General features: G+C 41.6%; 1 protein-coding gene across 4 annotated transcripts in view; it reads right to left on the reverse strand.

Annotated features, from left to right (window-relative positions):
- The window catches only part of LOC133525953 (tropomyosin-like), a 34,679-nt gene extending 11,928 nt beyond the window's left edge, over positions 1-22,751 (reverse strand). The window contains exons 1-11 of one of the 4 annotated variants that reach the window (XM_061862403.1): positions 22,470-22,751; positions 21,489-21,559; positions 21,363-21,395; positions 15,674-15,727; positions 14,777-14,857; positions 11,428-11,595; positions 11,217-11,330; positions 10,553-10,663; positions 7,889-8,041; positions 7,535-7,686; positions 4,757-4,901 (exon numbers count right to left, since the gene is read on the reverse strand). In XM_061862403.1, coding sequence (XP_061718387.1) covers positions 4,757-4,901; positions 7,535-7,686; positions 7,889-8,041; positions 10,553-10,663; positions 11,217-11,330; positions 11,428-11,595; positions 14,777-14,857; positions 15,674-15,727; positions 21,363-21,395; positions 21,489-21,539 — 1,062 coding nt within the window. In that variant the 5' untranslated portion in view covers positions 21,540-21,559; positions 22,470-22,751. Of the gene's footprint in view, positions 1-4,756; positions 4,902-7,534; positions 7,687-7,888; positions 8,042-10,552; positions 10,664-11,216; positions 11,331-11,427; positions 11,596-14,776; positions 14,858-15,673; positions 15,728-21,362; positions 21,409-21,488; positions 21,560-22,469 lie in introns of all 4 variants that reach the window. The other 3 variants (XM_061862411.1, XM_061862394.1, XM_061862420.1) reach the window with 3 other exon arrangements.
- Positions 22,752-23,547: the final 796 nt, after the last annotated feature.

A 23,547-nucleotide genomic window follows, 5' to 3' on the forward strand; every position in this document is an offset into this window, starting at 1 on the left:
AAACATGGCCCCAGGACTTAAACGAAAAACAATTACAAAACTTAATCTTTGTAGTAATTGTTTATACAATCATAACGGCAAACCTTGCCATTCTACTAAACGATGTCAAGAATGCGGCGGGTATCATAATACACTTTTGCACGATACATTTCACAATCAAAATGCAGCGTCGGTAAATACGGTCGGAAATCAAAGTCGACAACAAGGATTTGGGACTCACGTGGCACAGCAACGTGAAGACAACAATCAAGACCCAAATATCCTTTTAGCTACAACTATGATCAAAATCCTGGGAAATGATGGAGTACCCCGCACGATGCGTGCCTTAATAGATCCTGGGGCCCAGATGTGTTTGATTTCTGAAAACGCCGCTCAACAGCTAGGGTTACCACGACAGCAAGAAAAAGGAGTGATCACAGGAGTGGGCCTTAGAGATAGCAAATGTAAAGGCATGCTGTATGTGACCTGTTTATCATCAGATGAAAAATATTCCTTCAACACCCAAGCCTTTATTATGAAGGATTTAACAAGAAAATTACCCAATTTCACCTTCCCCAAAGCAAGATGGGATATTTTGGATACTTTACCTCTGGCAGACTACAATTATAATGTCAACAACTCGATCGATATATTATTGGGTGCTGAAATTTACGCAACTATTTTGATGCATGGAATGTACAAGCATGAAAACTTATACTTTATTGTACAAGAGACGCACTTAGGATGGATTATATGTGAGAGAGCACCACAAAGCTTTCAATGTAATTTGGTGTTAAATAACATCGAAGACATACAGACATTTTGGAGATATATTTAATTTCGAAACAAAAATGGAAATCGTTTCGGACGTACAGCAAAACACTACCAAGCGTCAGTTGTTATCAGAAATCTCCAAACTATTTGAGCCCTTGGTTTGGCTCACACCCATATCCACCAACTTGAAGCCGCTTTTCCAACTTTTGTGGAAAACCCCTCTGAAATGGGATAACAATATACCAACTGATATGCATAAAGAATGGTTAATTATTAAACAAGATATAAATAATAATATAAACACATTTAAAATACACCGATACGCTACCAAGAGCAGAGTTGTGTGGAGCCCATCTTCTTGCAAAATTAACGATCAAGGTAAAACAATGTTTAACCAACTATAATATCAAGATCTATGGTTGGGTAGATTCGACCGTAGTCTTGGGATGGCTGCAAGGTGATCCTAACCGCTGGAATACATTCGTCGCCAACAGGGTGCGACAAATCACAGAAGTCATCTCTCCCGAGTGCTGGGGCTACGTTAAATCAGCAGAGAATCCTTCGGATTGCGCAAGCAGAGGACTTACCGCGTCACAATAAAACAACATTCTTTATGGTGGCAAGGTCCACCTGGCTACCGACGTTTCAAGCAAAGAGTCAAGATAAAACCATTATTTACACTACGAACGAAGAACAAAAAATCATGCAAGTTAACGTCGCCGTCAACACTGAAACTGAAGATAATATCATCGACCAGCTAATTGACAAATATAGTTCGTTATCAAAACTAGTGCACGTAGTAGCCTGGGTCCGAAGATTCATCACGAAACAGCAAGACAGAAAAACTGGCAATTATCTTCATTTATCGGAAATAAGAGAAGCAAAGGCCTTAATTATCAAGCGGGTCCAAAAAGCAGAATTTCAAAATGAATATCATGATTTGAAAAAGGGTCGACCTATTTCGACTAAAAGCAACATACTTGCTTTGTGTCCATTCTTAGATGAAGACGACATCCTGCGAGTCAAGGGGAGATTGAGAAACGCGTACATCGCGTATGACATGAAACACCCAATCATTTTGCCACACAAGCATCGATTGACTAGCCTTATCATTGATAACGCACATAAAATGGTTCTTCATGGCGGCGCCCGACTAACCCTAAATTTTATAAGAAACAAATATTGGATCGTCGGAGGCAACAGCGTCACTAAGCAATTTATTCGACACTGCGTGACATGCAAAAAACAAAAAGCAAACCTGCAAAATCAAATCATGGGAGACTTACCTGCATCAAGAAGCAATTCATCTCGTCCTTTTGAACACACTGGCGTAGACTTCACGGGGCACGTATTCCTCAAGGCCAACAAGGGTCGTGGTATCAAGACTACTAAAGGATACGTGTGCGTGTTTGTCTGCATGGCTACAAAAGCGGTCCATCTCGAACTGGTATCGGACATGACAGCATCCGCTTTCATAGCAGCGTTGCGAAGAATGGCTGCGCGAAGAGGTACTCCATTACACATGTACAGCGACAATGGAACAAACTTCCTTAAAGCCAGCAAGACACTTCAGGAAGAATACCTCGAAATCCAGAACATAGTAAATCCAGAGTGCCTGGGTACGATATCCGACATGGGAATCTCCTGGCACTTCAATGCACCCGCATGGCCAACAGCCGGAGGCTTGTGGGAAAGTTGCGTCAAAGCGTTCAAGTACCATCTAAAACGGGTCATTGGAGATCAAAAGCTCACTTATGAAGAATTCAGCAGTTTATTAGCACAGATCGAAGGTTGTATGAACTCAAGACCACTGTGCGCTATATCAGAAGACCCTGAGGACATCAACTATTTGACCCCTTCTCACTTTCTAAGCAGCGGTCCAACTCTAACATTGATAGAGACAGAAAGAGACTTGCGTACAAGATGGCAACTCACTCAGAAAATATTTCAAGACTTATGGAAAAGATGGCGTTCTGAGTACCTAGCACTATTAAACTCTAGAAGTAAATGGAAAAAACCTTTAGCCAACATCAGCCTTAACGACGTTGTGCTCATTCATGATGATAACCTGCCACCAGGCAAATGGGCAATGGGCAGAGTTATAGAGCTACATCCGGGACAAGACGGATATGTAAGGGTTGTGACCCTTAAAACGAAAAACGGCATATTAAAGCGTCCAGTACTCAAGCTCTCTATTTTGTTGAAACACCCCGAAGAAGAACTACCTAAAATGCATCAGAAGAGGCCGCTACCTGACAAAGAACTCGAAAAGCAAAACTCAACAAGAAATCCTCAAAAACTAAAGGCAAACAAGGCCAGGTTTTTGCTGTCATCAATGTTCGCAGCACTGTTATTATTTTTATCATGCCTCTCAACCGGTCAGTGCGATGTCAACATAATACCATTTCGCGAAACACAGGGGCTATACTTCGATAAATTAGCAGACATCATGTTAATTTGAGATGAATGGAAACTAGTCGTCTATTATAACATGGAACCTTATTGGGACGCAATGAACGCATTACAAAAATACTCCCGATTCTTAAAAGATACCTGCGAAACTATCAAAACACAAGTCCACTGTGACATAATAATACTACAACTGCGTCATGGATTCTCAGAACTCGAATACTATAACCACCTGTTGCTCAGTCAGCATTCGAGCACGCGACAAACCTCACTACGAGTACTACGAACTCTACGCGGCCTTGTCGACGGTGTCGGTTACGTCGCTAACAGCTTATTCGGCGTATTGGATGAAAGGTTCGCCGAACAATATAAAAAAGATATAACACTTTTACGAGACAACGCTAAACATATGGCTTCCCTTTGGAAAAATCAAACATCCATTGTTGAAGCGGAATACAATTTATTAAAACGTACCGAAGACACTATGAATCAACAACATAAAATGTTACATCAACATATAAACCATATGGATGAAGCTTTCAAGAATTTGCAACAAAAGGTAGAAACTAACAACATTATCAACGACTTCAACTTAGGAGCCACTATAGCAAGTAATATGCTCCACAACCTAAAAGGAATGCAAGACATGTTATTAGACACCATCACCGATATACATCAAGGACGTTTTAACTTACACATGTTAACTCCGGAACAACTTATTAATGAGTTAAGTACCATAGCAATAGCAAGCACCCTACCCAGAGATGTTTCCCGAGCAATCGTCGAGGAGCCACCAGCCGCCACGCCGCTCCAGCCCCGGGCGTCTCCGCGCTTCGCCGTAGTCAGCGAGACTCGTCAACACAGCAACGAAGATCACAGCGAGACGACAAATCTTTCGCGAGTAGATAAAGCAACATCCCCTTCATTTAAAGTAGTTAGTTTTAATTAAATTTAAATAATGTATATCAAGTTCTACGCAGCATCTTTCTCTCATCTCAACCGCCCCCGGAATATGTACAAGTAAATTGCACAAGCATCATATTCATCATTTGCCCCATCAGCATTTAGTTTATATAAAAGTGTTATAATTAGTCAATAAGTACCTTTTTTATTCATTAAATAATCACGTTCGCTACTGTATAAGTGTGCACACCTATCAAGTTATAATAAAGCAAGTTTATATCAAGAATTCGTCTTTCGTGTTTCACATTACTATCAAGAATCTATCAAGTAAATGTTAGAGTTAGCAAGTACTCTAACAATAATCATAATGGAAATGTTAAAACCTCGATAATAAAACTAGATAAAAAAAAATAGGTATATAAATTCTGTACAAAATATAATAAAATCATATCCATGCAATACTTTCGTCGGAAATTGCTACCGGTGTCCGATCATTAGTTATTACGAACCTACCCCTGAGATCTTCACTATTTTAAATGTACCCTTTATTGTGGTTTTTTTTAAAGTTTTTTTTTATATAGTTTTTTTTTGTTGTGAACTAGTTGTTTTACTTCCAGAACATGTAATAACAGCTCAAGTGCCACATGTGCACCCTCGTGCAACAAGGCAACGCTAGTGATGTGCCGCTCACCCGCTGGTTGGCCAGCAGGACCTCCCTGGTGGCGTGGTCGCGCGCGCGCTCCAGCTCGCCGCCGAGCGCCGCGCACTCGTGCATCTTCTCCTGCAGCCGCTTGTCCGTCAGCATCACCGTCTCCTCCATGCGGATCACGTTCAACCTGCATATCCAATACATGTAGCATTCACCGAGAACATTTGGATGTCAATACCTACCCACTTAATTTAATTTATCCCGTAACAAAATAAGGTTTGATCTTCTTTCAACGGGGTCGGTATAAAAACCACCGGTTCTCAAAATGACCGGTTCTCCGGCCCGGATTTTAAGAAAATATTTAAAACATATCTGGCTTCAAGTTTAAATTCTGCTTTTCATTATTTTATAAATAAGTACTCAATCAATATTGATAACTAGTCGTTTTGATCCCAAGAAATTTAGACGTTCCGCCACTTGGTCTTTTTACGGTCTAGTCCTGCAACTACTAAGGCATTTAAAGATGTAGAGAGGAGCTAAACTCGATAGGCAAGCAAAGAAGTGTCACGGTAGCATGGGTGCCGGGGCACCAGGGAGTAACAGCCAGCTGGGCCGCGCGCGCCTGCGCCCGGGCGACCACGTTCCGTCCCTGTCTATTGTTCATCTCACTCACTTGAGCCGCTCGATCTCCTGCTTGAGCGTAGCGTTGGTCTCGGCCAGCTGGGCCGCGCGCGCCTGCGCCCGGGCGACCACGTTCCGTCCCTGTCTATTGTTCATCTCACTCACTTGAGCCGCTCGATCTCCTGCTTGAGCGTAGCGTTGGTCTCGGCCAGCTGGGCCGCGCGCGCCTGCGTCCGGGCGACCACGTTCCGTCCCTGTCTATTGTTCATCTCACTCACTTGAGCCGCTCGATCTCCTGCTTGAGCGTAGCGTTGGTCTCGGCCAGCTGGGCCGCGCGCGCCTGCGCCCGGGCGACCACGTTCCGTCCCTGTCTATTGTTCATCTCACTCACTTGAGCCGCTCGATCTCCTGCTTGAGCGTAGCGTTGGTCTCGGCCAGCTGGGCCGCGCGCGCCTGCGCCCGGGCGACCACGTTCCGTCCCTGTCTATTGTTCATCTCACTCACTTGAGCCGCTCGATCTCCTGCTTGAGCGTAGCGTTGGTCTCGGCCAGCTGGGCCGCGCGCGCCTGCGCCCGGGCGACCACGTTCCGTCCCTGTCTATTGTTCATCTCACTCACTTGAGCCGCTCGATCTCCTGCTTGAGCGTAGCGTTGGTCTCGGCCAGCTGGGCCGCGCGCGCCTGCGTCCGGGCGACCACGTTCCGTCCCTGTCTATTGTTCATCTCACTCACTTGAGCCGCTCGATCTCCTGCTTGAGCGTAGCGTTGGTCTCGGCCAGCTGGGCCGCGCGCGCCTGCGCCCGGGCGACCACGTTCCGTCCCTGTCTATTGTTCATCTCACTCACTTGAGCCGCTCGATCTCCTGCTTGAGCGTAGCGTTGGTCTCGGCCAGCTGGGCCGCGCGCGCCTGCGCCCGGGCGACCACGTTCCGTCCCTGTCTATTGTTCATCTCACTCACTTGAGCCGCTCGATCTCCTGCTTGAGCGTAGCGTTGGTCTCGGCCAGCTGGGCCGCGCGCGCCTGCGCCCGGGCGACCACGTTCCGTCCCTGTCTATTGTTCATCTCACTCACTTGAGCCGCTCGATCTCCTGCTTGAGCGTAGCGTTGGTCTCGGCCAGCTGGGCCGCGCGCGCCTGCGCCCGGGCGACCACGTTCCGTCCCTGTCTATTGTTCATCTCACTCACTTGAGCCGCTCGATCTCCTGCTTGAGCGTAGCGTTGGTCTCGGCCAGCTGGGCCGCGCGCGCCTGCGCCCGGGCGACCACGTTCCGTCCCTGTCTATTGTTCATCTCACTCACTTGAGCCGCTCGATCTCCTGCTTGAGCGTAGCGTTGGTCTCGGCCAGCTGGGCCGCGCGCGCCTGCGCCCGGGCGACCACGTTCCGTCCCTGTCTATTGTTCATCTCACTCACTTGAGCCGCTCGATCTCCTGCTTGAGCGTAGCGTTGGTCTCGGCCAGCTGGGCCGCGCGCGCCTGCGCCCGGGCGACCACGTTCCGTCCCTGTCTATTGTTCATCTCACTCACTTGAGCCGCTCGATCTCCTGCTTGAGCGTAGCGTTGGTCTCGGCCAGCTGGGCCGCGCGCGCCTGCGCCCGGGCGACCACGTTCCGTCCCTGTCTATTGTTCATCTCACTCACTTGAGCCGCTCGATCTCCTGCTTGAGCGTAGCGTTGGTCTCGGCCAGCTGGGCCGCGCGCGCCTGCGCCCGGGCGACCACGTTCCGTCCCTGTCTATTGTTCATCTCACTCACTTGAGCCGCTCGATCTCCTGCTTGAGCGTAGCGTTGGTCTCGGCCAGCTGGGCCGCGCGCGCCTGCGCCCGGGCGACCACGTTCCGTCCCTGTCTATTGTTCATCTCACTCACTTGAGCCGCTCGATCTCCTGCTTGAGCGTAGCGTTGGTCTCGGCCAGCTGGGCCGCGCGCGCCTGCGCCCGGGCGACCACGTTCCGTCCCTGTCTATTGTTCATCTCACTCACTTGAGCCGCTCGATCTCCTGCTTGAGCGTAGCGTTGGTCTCGGCCAGCTGGGCCGCGCGCGCCTGCGCCCGGGCGACCACGTTCCGTCCCTGTCTATTGTTCATCTCACTCACTTGAGCCGCTCGATCTCCTGCTTGAGCGTAGCGTTGGTCTCGGCCAGCTGGGCCGCGCGCGCCTGCGCCCGGGCGACCACGTTCCGTCCCTGTCTATTGTTCATCTCACTCACTTGAGCCGCTCGATCTCCTGCTTGAGCGTAGCGTTGGTCTCGGCCAGCTGGGCCGCGCGCGCCTGCGCCTGCGCGACCATCTTCTCGTCGTAGTTCTTCTCGGGGCCCTTTTCGGGCGGCGGCTTCGTGATTGTGTGGAGGAGCATATGCAACTGTAACACGTATTAGGGTTGAATTGAATTAGGGTCATGGCCAGTGATCATTACTAGATACAGTATTGTAAGTTCGACTGTCGTTTCCTTTACTTCGCACTGTAACATAACATAGATTGGAAGTTGATATTAACAAATATGGTTGGTATTAATTGTCTGAGAATATTTTAGTTTTATGAGCTGTAAGCTAAGCCTCGCCCACCTTCTCCCTGGCGGTGGCCAGCTCCCTGGCGAGGCTGTCGGCCTTGTGCTCGGCGAGGGCCTGGCTCTGCTGCGCCTCCATCAGGCGCCGCTGCGTGTGCTTCAGCACCGCGGGCAGGGGAGAGAGCTCCGACAGCTTCTCTTGGAATTTCAGCTGAAACCACGAATCGATAAGCGATCATAAATAAGTACAATAACGGGTGATAACAAAAAAAATGAGATTTTCTGCAGACTTTTAAACAAAACTGTCTACATAAACAAAAAATGCTGTTATTTTGAGATTCTTGAATTTCATATTTTTAATTTCTTCAAACATTTGTTTTTGTTAGTAGAGTCGAAACAAGAAACTCTGCGAAAACGTGTTGTACTTTTTTAAAATTCTAACTTAAACATGGGAAAAGGGACACACAGTGGGTCATTTTAGTACAGAAAATGTACCAGTTTCTACTACATATTGCATTCTTGACTATAAATCGCAAAAGTGGTATTGGCTGGCCAGCGAAGATAATAACCAAGGCAAGCCTGAAATGACTCCAAAGCACTTTTAATTATATGAATTCCATGAGCCAGAGATGTCGCCAAATTTTTCAAGTGTTACCAACCGTATATTTGTCGATCATTAATAAGTTTTTGGGAAAAAATTCATTTTTGGTACAGGCTTTTATCGCTGACTGTACTTTTCTTTCCACAGGCAACTAATACTCATCGAGCAAATTCCAAAAACCCTAAACACAATTACTTTGCGTTGTTTTATCACAGAGTTCCTATGTCCACCTCCTGTCTCCATCATCAGATCAGCTCGATGGTACCATAATATTGCACTGTCACCCGACTTACATATATATGCAAATTTTCAGCTCAATCGGAAACCGGGAAGTGGATCAAATTTAACTTGCAAGATTTGATTACAAACAGAGAATGGTCAGGTGAAAGTAAATAAAAGCTTTAAAAAGCTTAAGCTCGGACTCGCCCATGAAGGGTTCCGTACCATTTATGACATATAAAAAAAAACTACTTACTAGATCTCGTTTTAAAAAATTTCGGTGGAAATTTGCATGGTAATGTATATCATAGATTTTTTTTAGTTTTATCATTCTGTTATTTTAGAAGTTACAGGGGGGGGGACACATTTTACCACTTTGGAAGTGTCTCTCGCGCAAACTATTCAGTTTAGAAAAAAATGATATTAGAATCCTCAATATCATTTTGAAGACCTATCCATAGATATCCCACACGTAAGGGGTATAATAAAAAAATTTTTTGAGTTTCAGTTCAAAGTATGGGGAACCCCCAAATTATTTTGTTTTTTTTTTCTATTTTTGTGTGATAATCTTAATGCGTTTTTTAATCTTAATAGAATACATCTACTTACCAAGTTTGAACAGTATAGTTCTTATAGTTTCGGAAAAAAGTGGCTGTGACATAAACGGACAGACAGACGGACATAACGAATCTATAAGGGTTCCGTTTTGTTGTTGCCATTTGGCTACGGAACCCTAAAAATATAGATCTGGAATGCTACTAGAAGATAAGAGCCCCGGAATACACTGATCAGTAAAAATCGACCATGATGGTCTCAGTGTCGCTAGATGACTCGAAATTGGATGATGACAGTTAATTTCCTTTTGGCAAAAGTGATATTCCTGGAAATGGTTGATACTATGCTAGCAATAATTCTACAATACCAGGAAATATCAAATACATTATGGACAAGTTTGAGCAGACATACATTACAATTCTAGGACTCCGATAACATACCATTTGTATGTAAGTCCAAAATCCCTCAAACCCTCCACAATGTCGGCTGATTGTAGTTTTTTTGGCTGTTTGAGTAGTTGAGTATCTAAAAATAATTGGAGAGCTGAAAATTGTGCCCAACTAATAAAAATGACTAAGACTTGTGTTCCTAAAATGGACAAAAACGGTGTCCAAAGGTCTTATTCGAACTTTATATCTATACTACGTGAAAAAGCTGACCACGGGCCCTATTCTAACATCCATTAATGTTATTGTAAATAATTATCATGTATATATTGCCTAATTATAAAAAAGTATCGTAAAAAGTTATATGAGTATTTTTTCACAGCTCTGAAATAATTTGTCATTTTTTTGTTATCACCCGTTACTCAATAACGGTGACTTGACCAGTGGCTACTCATAAGCCAGAATTTCTTCCAATGCCTGCTGAGATCGGTTCACGGATATCTATTTGTCATATTTGTGTGGTGGTCTAAAATCGTAGGTCAAACTACGCTCTATAGGGTAAAAAAACATTCAAAAAGATGACTAAAAAAAATCGAACAGAAGCCTCATCAAACACAGAAGAATCATTAATCCAGGACTGGGTTCTTTTAGTAGTTATTCAATTATTCAATAAAGCATTTAGGCTCTCCAAATAACGGCCACAAGTGTCGGATGTAAACCCATTATTCTAGCTCAACCTGTACATGGTGACTGCGGACCAGAGCCTTTAAAACTTATGTTTTTATGATCTCCGAGACATGCTGCACACACGCTATAATAATTAAAGCCATTCGGTATGATATTTGAGATTGCAGTACTAAGAGGATAAAAACGGACAAATAAGAATAGATCCTAGACTGGACCTAAGAGAAAAATACTGCTTTAAACACCGCTCCCACTCATCTACATCTGGTGATTGTACCTTAATCCGCTGGATTTCGAGGTTAATCTGGTCGGCGATCCGCTGGTTGTCCATGTCCTGCAGCGACAGTTGTCTCTTCTGCTCCTCGATGGTCTGCTGTGCGCGTTGGTACTGAACACATACAGACAAACAATCTTAAATAAAAAAGCCTAAAAATTTTCACTTTCTTAGGCCACAACCTGCTCCACGTAACTATTGAGTGACTTGTGATTTAGGGAAGACATGGTACCGTGTTTTGTAAACTTTAAGCCCAACTTACAGATTACTCAATGTGTTAAGTGGGCCTAATGCAAGAACATAAGACCTGGGACAAAAGGGAAGAGGTAAGGTAAGACTAGATGAGTTAAGAATTTAAGAGTGTTTCTGTTTGTATCAAACTACAAGGATTTTTTTCCACGAGTCATTGTTATAGCTGCGATAGATGGCTCGTCAAGCGAGTGGACACAGATAACCATCAAGAAATAATGCGGGATGAGATGAAGCTTGCTCAGCACTGGCCAGTGGCCGGGGCCAGTGTTGGGTGAGCTTCAGTGGCCAGTGGCCACTGTATCAAGAATAAAACAATTAAGACTATCGCGGCCAGCATCCCCTCAATAAACTGATAACTTCACTGTATTGCCAAGACAATAAGTCCACCGACGGTGAGTTAGTGGCGTTGGAGTACCTTAGCGCGGTAGTCCTGGACCTGTAAGTTCTGTTCGGCCTGCAGCATACGCAGTTCATCGATCTCTTCTCGCGCCTCGCGGTAGCACTGCTTCAGCGTGGTCACTGCTACCTCCTGTCACACAACATTATTTTTAGTAATGCTAGTTTTTTTAAAGCCTACATGAAATTTCACGCCGACAGACGATAAGAACGTAACAATGTCGTCAGACCTGCTCGAGCGCCTGCTCCTTGACCCCCAGCATGTGAATAGCCCGAGCCCCAAGCAGCGAGAACTTCTCCTCGAGCTCCTTGAGGCGCGCCGCCGCCTCGCTCCGCAGGTTCCGCTCGCGCTCCGCTTCCTCCTTCCGCTTCACCACCTCGGCACGCAGCACTGCGCACTGGAACAACACACTTTTGAATCAACTACTATTTGAAAAAACACTCAAGTTGCAGTTAGATTTTCCAAATAAATTGCCTTTAAATTCATAATCAATTAATCAGGCATAGACTCAAATGAAACTGATCGAGAATAAATCAATCCTACCAAAAACATTTTCATGTAAAATGTTGCCGAGATGAAACCATAAGAGGCCTTATTCCTACAGACGAGCGTATTTTGTAAAATGCTTCCTTTTTCACTCAAGATTACGACGTAACTATAAGTATTTATTCAAAAACTGGTAATGTACTTAAATAATCATTTCGTAAACTACGGGCTGGAACAGTTCAAATTTTCTTTTTCTCTATTAAATCTTTTTTTAATGAGTTTTCTTGGGAGTCTTTTTCAAATTTTGCAGTGAGAAGTGTCGATTCGGTTCTCAATTTGGTAAAATACCTTCCGAGTTTTCTTCATTTTTATGGCGAAAACAGGGTTACATTATTTATTTTTTCCGCAAATTGTACGTATATTTTGCTTTAAAAACATATTATTGGGCGCGTAAAGGCGCGTTCAGTCTCCTCGGAACGCGCTTAGAGGACGGACCTGTGCTCGATTGTCAGGCGTTCGTTGCGTTCGTAATCAGCTACGCAGTTCCGAGAAGTGCTGTATACTGCGATTAGAAAACCTTAATACAAGTACATTTTTTACACTATTACACTACTTAGCCCTTTACCAGGCTAAGGGATATATATTTCCCACATGCGGCTCTTCAAACATGTGTTCTATTTTCGATGAGTAAGACTGACATTCGATTGTCATTTTTGACCTGTTAGCCTGGTAAAGGGTTAACAACAGACTCTCGCTTATTGATAGATTTTCAGTGTTACTTGAAATTACGTTAGGGTTTGCATTATTATATTAGAACCGGATGAAGTCCAGGTTCTCATGATGGAGTCAGGAGTAGGTCACCAGAACTCCTAATCTACTCATTATAATAACTTCGTGTTTGGGCTCAAAAGATTTGCCCTGAAAAGTACCATCGATCTAGATGAGGTCCAGGGTCTCATGATGGAGTCAGGAGTTCGACACCAGAACTCCTAATTTTCTCATCGTAACTCCATCGTGTTTGGGCTTAATGGATTTGCCCTAGCGAGCACCATCGATCTAGATGAGGTCCAGGGTCTCATGATGGAGTCAGGAGTTGGTCATCAGAACGGCAATTCTACTCATTATAACTCCATTGTGGGTAGCCAACATGCCAATCGTTTACGCTACGACGACGAAACGCTATCTGTCTCTCTATCACACTAACATGCGCAAACCATTGGCATCTTGGCTAGGCACCATGGGTGCATAGCCAACATGACAATCGTTTACGCTACGACAACGAAAAACTATCTGTCTTTCTATCGCACTAATATGTGGAAACGGTTGGCATGTTGGCTAGGCACCATGGATGGATAGCCAACATGCCAATCGTTTACATTACGACAACGAAACACTATGTCTCACTATCGCACTAATATACGCAAACAATTGGCATCTTAGCTAGGCACCATGGGTACATAGCCAACATGCCAATCGTTTAAGCTACGAGTGCTACGACAAGGAAACACTATCCGTTTCTCACTAGAGAGACCGATAGTGTTTCCTTGTCGTAGCATAAACGATTGGCATGTTGGCTTTGCAAACATGGTGGCTAGCCAACATGACAATCGATGCGATGCGATAGAAAGACGAATAGTGTTTCGTTGTCGTATCGTAAACGATATCGTAAACCCAGGGTAACAAGCCAACATGCCAATCGTTTACGCATATTAGTGCTATAGAGAGACAGATAACGTTTCGTTGTCGTAGCGTAAACAATTGGCTTCTTGGCTAGACACCATGGGTGCATAGCCAACATGCCAATCGTTTACGCTACGAGTGTTACGACAACGAAACACGATCTGTCTCTCTATCGCACTAATATACGCAAACGATTGGCATCTTGGCTAGGCACGATGGGTGTATAGCCAAAATGTCATTCGTTTACGCTACGACAGCAAAACACTATCTGTCTCTCTATTGCACTAATATACGCAAATGATTGGCATCTTGGCTTCGCACCCTGGGTGCGTTGCAAACATGCCAATCGCTTACGATACGACAACGAAACACTATCTGTCTTTCTATCGCAGTAATATGCGCAAACGATTGGCATATTGGCTAGCCACCATGTTTGCATTGCCAACATGCCAATCGTTTACGCTACGACAACGAAAAACTATGAATCTCTATCGCACTAATATACGCAAACGATTGGCATCTTGGCTAGGCACCATGGGCGCTTAGCCAACACAAATAACACAATTCAAGCTATTCATGCTGTGAGTTTCTGCAAATTTTGCCATAAGCGCATGTTCTTTATTTATACCTGCAGTCATTACTATCTATTTCATTTTCCATTGGTGTGAAAGAGCTAGAATAAAGAGCAAGGGTTATAGTACACTATGTACACGACTACTGTGCATATAAAATAAAATAATGAGTGCCCATATAATATAACACTAAAATTAATGTTGTTTGAAATGCCGGCGCTCGCGTACCGAGCGCCAACGCCATCTATCGAGCGTTATTTCGTGAAATCGGAGAACGCTCTAAGGAATAAGGGCTCTTAAGGCTCTCACCGTTCGAGCTATTGAAACTTTTTTATATTTAATAGGTCTACTATTGACATCATATCATCATATGCCGTGAATTTTATTTATCTGGAATGATCGAAAGTCAAGTTATGAGGGAGATAAGGGGGCTCCCTCTGGTCGCATACAAATCTTTAATCAGAATTATTCCTGTGCATACGAGTAACTGGGTTTTTGTCATAAATAAGTTATGTCATAATTTTTATAGTCATAAATTCGCATGGTTTTGTTGTTAGGTTAGGTATGCAAAAAATATATGACAACTGCTATGTATGTCATCAAATATTATGTCTAAAAATGTATGACACAATATAATATGACTTTTAATTTGTATGCGCAATGATGATTATGACACAAGTTGTTATGCTTATCAAAGATATGATTTAAATTTTTATGCAACCTAATATGGACCCTATGGGCAATAAGGTCGCGTATACATATTTTAGAGACTTTGTTTGCATAGATATTTTCACAAGTGATTTTAGGTAGTGCCCTTGGCACAAAGTTAACGGTTCTTGCCTCAGTGATCTTGGACTTGAAGCTCTCCTCCGTCTGCTGCAGGCGCACCGCCAGCGATGCTGCCTCGCGCTCGGCGGGAGTCTGAAACATAGGCTTATCGGTAGGGCAAGTGACAGGCCACGCAAACATAGGCTTATCGGTAGAGCAAGTGACAGCCAACGCAAACATTATTGCAAACATAGGCTTATCGGTAGAGCAAGTGACAGCCCACGCAAACATTATTGCAAACATAGGCTTATCGGCAGGGCAAGTGACAGGCCACGCAAACATTATTGCAAACATAGGCTTATCAGCAGGGCAAGTGACAGGCAACGCAAACATTATTGCAAGCATAGGCTTATCGGCAGGGCAAGTGACAGCCCACGCAAACATTATTGCAAACATAGGCTTATCGGTAGGGCAAGCGACAGGCCAGGCAAACATTATTGCAAAAGCCATAATGTCGAACGGTGGTCAGGTAGGATAACTCATTTTAAGCATAAATCAAACTATCCAAAGTCCAAACGCGTCCAAAGGTGTTTGTGAACTCGGCCGTATGTAGGTACTATAATCTGATTATGCTAGTAATGTGATATTGCTGGCACGTACAGGGAAACTACACACAGTAAAGTGGCTAAACCAGACTGGATGCAGACAAGCCAAACAAGCCATGCCTGGCATCGACGGAAAGCTCACAAGTGCGCTCCTTCAACTAGGAAAGGCCCGACTGAGTATGGTATATCAAAGGTTTGATAGGATTCCCCGAGTTCAGCTGGCAAGATTACATCAAATAGCGATGTCGACATCTTGTCGACTATTTCTTTAAGCTTAGGTTCACCGAACGTTACGTTTAACGGCGTAATAAGGCACTGATTTTCAACCTTAGTAACTTAATGTAACTTAAATTGTGCGACTCACCGGCGGCGCTGCGGGGTTGCACGGCGCCTGGCATGGCGGACACACGTCGCACGGCTGCAAAATCATTACGAAATATTATAAATAGCTAACTAATAAGTATTCTTTCAACAGGATAGACTACTGATAGAGATGATACTAACAAAACCATTTAGTTTAAAGAGGTCGCGTTGTTTTATCACCTAAGTCAGGTTCGGTCTTCATAAACTAGTAGTCTTCATAGACTAGTTTGATAGCATTGTCCTCCCTGTTCTATGCTAAATATAAAACAGTCATAGTTTTGCTGGCAATGCCCCGGAGAGGCATAGTGCGTGAGCGTCAGGATGGCGGGTGGACTATGAATATAAATCAGTGTACCTCTCCTTGAAATTAACAAAAAAAATTTGTAAGCGGCTATTAAATTAATCACATTAAATATTTAAAAAAAAAAAAACATTAAAAAAATAAACTTCAATATTTTAAAAGTAAAACTCATTTATATCTACTCGGAAAAACATTATGCCCAATAGTATGCTAATGAGCGTAATGATATATAAAAATATATTACGCCCGTGGGCATAATATAGCTCATTCCATCTCAGTATGCTGGCATTAACACCGATTACGAGCGAGTCTGATGAAAAAACCTTTAAGTGATTGACGACCGGTCTGGCCTAGTGGGTAGTGACCCTGCCTATGAAGCCGATGGTCCCGGATTCAAATCCTGGTAAGGGCAAGTGACATTCGTGTGATGATCATGGATATTTGTTCCTGAGTCATGGGTGTTTTCTATGTATTTATAAATATTTATATATTATATATATCGTTACAGGCAGTCCAAGGAAGTCCATCGACGCATCGAAAACGCCTGGAAGAGCTTCTGGTCCATGAAGGCGTTAATGAAGGGCAACCTTCCACTAACACTAAAACGCAAACTTTTCGACATGTGTATCCTGCCTGGCCCTGCATCGAAAAATAACGGGATCTTTGAAGCGTGGCAGGGGCTAGCCCCGGAAACAAACTGGCGTGATTTTCGGATATATGTATCTTGACTATATGATAAGAGGTATGATACTAGTCGAAACAAAAAGGCTTAAAATTTTCTCGATAGAATATAAATCCAAAGTTACATCTACATGTTTAGTGTTTACCTCAGTGCAATTAGAAAACACATCTTCATCCAGCATAATCCACTTTAAAGTAAAGGTTTTCATCTCTTCTTAAACATCATTCAACTAAATATTAACTTATTATCTTATACAAACGGATTTATTCTCGTTTTTGATTTTATGAATTCAACAGAAAACGCCCATTTTACGCAGTTCGGTTTCTCTTTCTGTCATGCGTCAAAGTCATAAATGCGTCCTTTATGCCAGTAATGTTAGATGGCCGTGGTGCCTCAAAGAGGTAAGACCTATGTCAAATCGCGCAGCGCTCCAAATTACGTAAAATCGACATATCCAATAAACGTTGAGTCGTAGCTCTATTAACTAGTAACGGAATCCGAGGTCTACTACGAATGGAGCTATCTTTACAGGCCTATACGTTACGCATGTGTGTGTGTTTGCTTAGCTACGTCAAAGTCTAATACTCTTTGAACAATTACAACGGGTAAGGAAATTTCGACAGCTTCTGTAATGTATCGGTAGCTGTGTGGTCGTGTAGACACCAAAGAAAAAATGCGAGACATCTATAGACCAATCTAATCGCAACTTTTTGTTTTCTTTTTTTGTTCCTATATAATATCTTTATTCCTTATTTTCTATTTTATTGTAAAAGTAAATCTTGTCTGTCTTATACAGAAATAAAATTATTCTTTTAAATATGTGTATAAAAAACATATTTTAATGACACGAATAATTTTATTTTATTCATACCAATTTTTGTATAGCCTAGGTAATCTTTATGTAAAACAAATATACCTACTTATTATATAAAAAAACAAAAAAATCAACACATTTATTAGAAAAAAAAAACTCGTTTGCACGGGCCGGGGTTTGAACCAGCGACCTCTGATTTGTAATCCGCATGCCTTAAGAACATAATTCACATAATTTATTTAACAGGATACTGTCAAAACGTCAATGACTAATATGACTTTTCAGCAAAGAGTAAAGTAAGTATGCTTTTCAGTTTGATTTTACTTGACAAGGAGCAATAAGAAAAACGTACCGAATCGTCCTTTTCTTAAAATTGCCATTCAAAGAAAATTCAGCTCGTGTGTGGTGCTATCTATAGTTTTTTTTTTTATATGGGTATGCTGACAGCTGTTGTTTCAATACGATTTTGCGAGATTTGGCGTTTTTAGGTTAAAATTATATAGAGATAACACCTGTCACCCTACCCATCGAGTTTGAAAAATACTATAAATGTTAACATATACAGGATGGTTTTTGATAATGTACATCTTAGAACTTAAACTGTTTTTAATTTCTTTTTTTTTTCAGATTTTAAAATTATACCGCTCTACTTTTATACCTTATTAATATATCTTAGTCTTGACAAAGACGATTAAAGTTTTATACTTAGCAAAATCGCTTACTAACAATGTCTTTACAAAATCGCTCTCCTGTAAGTTTAGGCAACTGCTATAGTAGATACCACCATTTAACAGTTGCTTCAACCTCTTGTCTAACTGTCTGATAATTAAAGTAGTTCCTAATAGACGGCTTTGTGCAATTATGGATATCCCGATCAAACTTTTCATTTCAGAGGAACGCGATTCTGTGTTGATAATGTTAGTCTATACTTTATTTGTCCATGCTCTTGAAACCATTAGCCAACCAATTAGCTTATGGCGGGCATTGAAGGGTCGTTCTTTGAAATCAGATTATTAAATATTATTTCAATATAAGCCCATCAATCTAAAAGCGACGAGGGAATGAAAAAAACCGATAAGGGAATGACAAGGAATGACATAATGACAATGAATTTCGGAACAATTAGTTCCAAAATAATACACTGAATCATAGAACGCTCTTAGCAACTTAATGTTATTTTTAAGATCTATAGAACGAAGTGCCAAGCGTTGATTTTAGTTGAAACCCCAGTCCAAAGGGATGGAATGAGAACCAGGGGAAAAGAAATAAGTATGTCTTTGATCAACTGTTATGATTACGATAATTTTACTTAATCCATGAAAGTAAATAATCATTTACTTGACATATGATTTAACATTGTACATGCCCATGAAGAATACATTTTATATCAAAACACACGGGAATGAAAATCACAGTGAACCAAAGCCAGGGGAACGATATTATGAAATCGTTTATTTCAGGTGAAAGACCCATAATTACATCACAAACAAACGAAAATACAATACAAATTAACTTAAATTAAAAACAGTCAAAATAACAAACAAAAAAAAAAACAGTAAGAATAGCATATATTTTTAAGAAAATAAGTTAACTGAATATCAATATACTTAGTAATTTACCTTAGTAATTTACCTCTAGTTTTATGTCAACCTAATATCCTAAGAGCATTTATTAGAAACATATTAAGAAGTTCGAAATGTCACGAAACGTGTAGTGTGACTTCCTCGGATTTTATGATATCTTATTTTTCTTTGAAAGTGATTTTGGAAGAATTTTATATCAAATGTTAACACTTACACCTATTCCACAATACGGTTTAAAAATTGTATGGATATATAACGACTTTATAAAAATTTTAATAACATACGAGATCAGTTTTCGTGTCACCGCCGCGCGTGGTAACATAAACATGCAGTACTCGGTAGAAAGTTACCTTTACGTCTGGCAGCCTTTTTAACGCTATTTTTTTAGAACAGCAATACTGTGTTGGTGTCATATTTGCAAATGGCTGAAGGGAGAAGTGTTGTCGAAAATTATTTATTTGTGTTAATTAAAGAAAAAACAAAGGTCAACCTTAACGCGTCACCGCCGTCTTTGAGTTTTAAAAGTCAGTACTCATTTCACGTTATTGTTTGTAACATAAGATATACCTACTACATTCGAGATTGAGCTAATTATTTAATATTTGCAAAGTCAAAGGTAATTTTTAGGTAATACCGAACATGTTTCAAATTGTCACGACAGTGGCCTCAAAATTCTGTCCCCACCACGGACTTTTGAATCCATGTTCGTGACATATAGACATATTTGATTAATTTAGAGGCATAGTCACTCTTTAGAAATGGATTTTATTAGATACGTTCATTTGTTATTATTGCCCAACTGCCAAAGCAGAAAAATGGTTTCCGCGTGTATGTGGATGTATGATGTGTATCCGGTTCTTTGTCACGCTCTACAGCGCTAGGTTGACGAATTTCAACGTATGAGCTGTCATTCGATGTGTCGTAGTTATACTTAGGCTATATTAAAAATATTGTATAATTCAAAATAGTGGAGTTGGCCGCCAAAATGCTGAAACGTCACGACTGAGGGACACTTTGTGACAACCGTGATTATGTACTCATTTTATTTACCTTCAAAAAATGCTTTTTATACGTAACAATATGTGAAAAATAAAAAGCTTTTATGAAAAAATATTTTTCTGGACACAATTTAAGAATCACCCTGATTGTTTGAGTAATTGTTTAAAAGTTATTAGTGGAATATTACATATTTCAGCGTAATAAAAATACTTACTTCACTTTTTTTTGGTAGTTTTCGTTGTTACCATATTACTAACTTTTTTCTTTTTTTATATGTAGGTAGTTCCCACTGACAACTGTGATTCACTATCATCCGAAAAATTGGTCGTCGGAAAACGGCACCCTGTATTTCCTGCCTCAACAATATATTACTAAATAAAATATGATAACTAACAATGTAAGATACCGAATTTAAAAAGATAGGTAGTGTTATACTTACAATTAACTATACTATTAACATCTTCCAAAAATCAACAATAAAAATTGGCTATATTGTAGTCTCAGATATATTACAATTTACAACAATATATTTTTTTATTTTCTAGCAGCAAGTAATAACGCCATCTTTTTTATTTTCTAAGAATTAAGTTTCTGGCCGACCACGTATAATCGTAGTTAACTTTTGTAACGCTAGATGGAGCTTTCATCTACACGTGCGCCGCGGACTCCGCTGAGCGCTTCCATGTGTGCGTGCTAGCGGGGAGTGAGGAAGCTAGCGGGCGTGGCTTACGAACCGGTATTCGCGGCTTTAGTAGGCCCTTAACCTACGGCGCCCAAACTTGGTCATTAACAGAAGCTCAAAAGTCCCGACTCAAGATTTGCCAGCGAGCAATGGAGCGGAGCATACTTGGAGTCCGTAGAATCAATCGGATAAGGAACACAGAGCTGCGCTCCAAAACAGGTATCGCAGATGTGGGTGAGAAGGCCGCCAAGCTCAAATGGGATTGGGCGGGGCACATCTGTAGGATGCACCCGGACAGATGGGCCAAAATAGCGACCGAATGGACACCACAGATCACCCGAGGCAGAGGAGGGCCAAAAACGAGATGGCGAGACGACCTGGACTCATTTCGTGGCGACTGGCGGGAGCATGCACAAAGCCGTGACGAGTGGCGGAAAACAGGGGAGGCCTTTGCCCAGCAGTGGGACACAATGTAGGCTATTTAAAAAAAATATATATATCGTTGTCTAAGTACCCTCAACAACACAAGCCTTATTGAACTAACTGTGGGACTTAGTCAATTTGTGTAATAATGTCCTATAATATTTATTTATTATTATTATTCTCGAACAAATATACGCGTTAATTACCTTCTTTTTAGCTGCTGGTGTTGCTTCCACCGGCTGTAATGGCAAGCAATAAAGTGAATAAATATTTTAGTAAACACATTAATAGTTGACATGGAACATTATGGATAGATCGACTTGAATAGGTACCTGGCGCGTGCAAGCGTGTCTGCAAGCGTGATCATCTTTCTTCGCCTGCATCGTGATGTGTCTTCGAACTGCTAGTTAAAAATATTATTATTATTTTGTTTCGTAAGAAAATATATTAAGAGGCCGTCAATACCTAAAGCGCGCACACTGTCTATTTGTATCGGAGTAAATGAGATAGCACTGTCGCATGTTACTGGGCCTGGGCAAGGGAATAATAAGAAAAATATTTAAATAAATGAAAGTGGATTATTAGTGTAATATTTTACTCAATAGCGGTTTAGATATAAATGTTTTGAAATTGTGATTTTAATTGCAGACCCATAAGTCAAAACAATAAAGACATAAAACCGTTTAATTGTGATTTTAAGACCAATCTTTGCAATTATTTTCTATCGAGCCGATTTCGTTCAATCATGTATCGAGTACAACCACGGTCTTTGAAATATAATTAATATGAACATATATTTTTCATACTTGACTAAAACAAATAGTCTTTCTTAAAAAACTGTTTAAGTAACATCAATTTCAAGGACATTGGGTGTTGACAGCCTCTTGACTTAGGTTCAGCCCCTTGACGCTTGGTACTTGTTTCGCCTCTCTACGAGGCTCTCAGGATAATACTGGAGATTTAACTAAAACGAGTAACCTAGTACCCAAATGACATCTCTGTTAATTTTTAATAAGCATTATCTTTTTTTCAAAATATATAAAGTGAGTCTAAGGCTTCCTTTCCACTGAGGCGGATATGAGAAGAATCAATGTAATTGACTTATGAACTAGTAGAGGAGAAGAGTCATAGAATGTATTGGGCCCCACACATTCCACGGACTCTTCTCCTTTCCGCACAGACTCTAATGCACATCTCTTCTCCGCGCCGCTGCATTACAATCGATTACTACGGTAGCCTAAGGTAATATGATCGTACTAGTAAAAACACGGAAAGCGTGATTATATGCGTTTTATGCATATATATATACATACCTCCTAATAGTTGTTATAAATAGTTTTGCATCTCCAATCTCCGCACGCGAGCGGTCGTGTGGCAGCCAACGTCACTGTCACCGAGTGGTCTGTGTCTGTGGTCTGTCGAATCTAGGCGGCCATGGACAGTGAAATATTCTCTTTTCGAAATGATCTACCAAACAGTTTTACTATATTTCGACTATTTCACTATGGAGTTTGGAGGCACATTTCATAAGAAATTTGTCCAAAAATTAATGTTATTAGTGTTATTACTCATGTAGTTTATTACTGTTCATTTCATAAATCCATTCAAAAAAAGTGAGTCCGTTACAATACTCTTCGAAACGATCTAAGATATCTCAGTATTTTAGGCAGCACGAAGTCGCCATTTGCATTTTGGTATATTACGTATAAAAATTAGACCAACACATGGAATTATAATATTAATTTTGACAACTTAACTATAAATATAAATGTATTTTATTGGAATAAAATCTTATCCCATCAAAAACATAAATGTGAATTGACAGCCAAGTTCAATATAAAATTAAGATAATGCGTCGTTGTTGTCTTCGCCTACAAAAGAATTGAGATCTATATGGATGCCAAGTTCTGTGTTGAAAATCCTGAATTTTTAGTTACAAGAATATGCAACGTTCCAAAATGAGTTTATATAACAATTTCTTGTTTCTTGATAATACCACAATGTCCGCTGCTTAATAGGAAATATATATTTAATCTTAAATTTAAACCGATAATTATTCAAAATGCCTGGAAGAGCTACTGGTCCATGAAAGAGCTAATGAAGGGTAACCTTCCATTGTCACTGAAGCGCAAACTCGTTGACATGTGTATTCTGCCTGTCCTAACCTACGGGGCCCAAGCTTGGTCACTCACAGAGATTCAGAAGTCCAAACTGAAGGTTTGCCAACGCGCTATGGAGCGCAGCATTCTAGGTGTTAAACTAACGGATCAGATAAGAAACACCACGCTGCGTTCAAAAACCCGCATTGCTGACGTAGGCGAGAAAACCGCTAGGCTAAAATGGGACTGGGCCGGTCACGTCTACCGCATGCACCCAGAGAGGTGGGCTAGC

Source organism: Cydia pomonella, chromosome 1 (assembly GCF_033807575.1).
Source record: "Cydia pomonella isolate Wapato2018A chromosome 1, ilCydPomo1, whole genome shotgun sequence".
Lineage (NCBI taxonomy): Eukaryota > Metazoa > Arthropoda > Insecta > Lepidoptera > Tortricidae > Cydia > Cydia pomonella.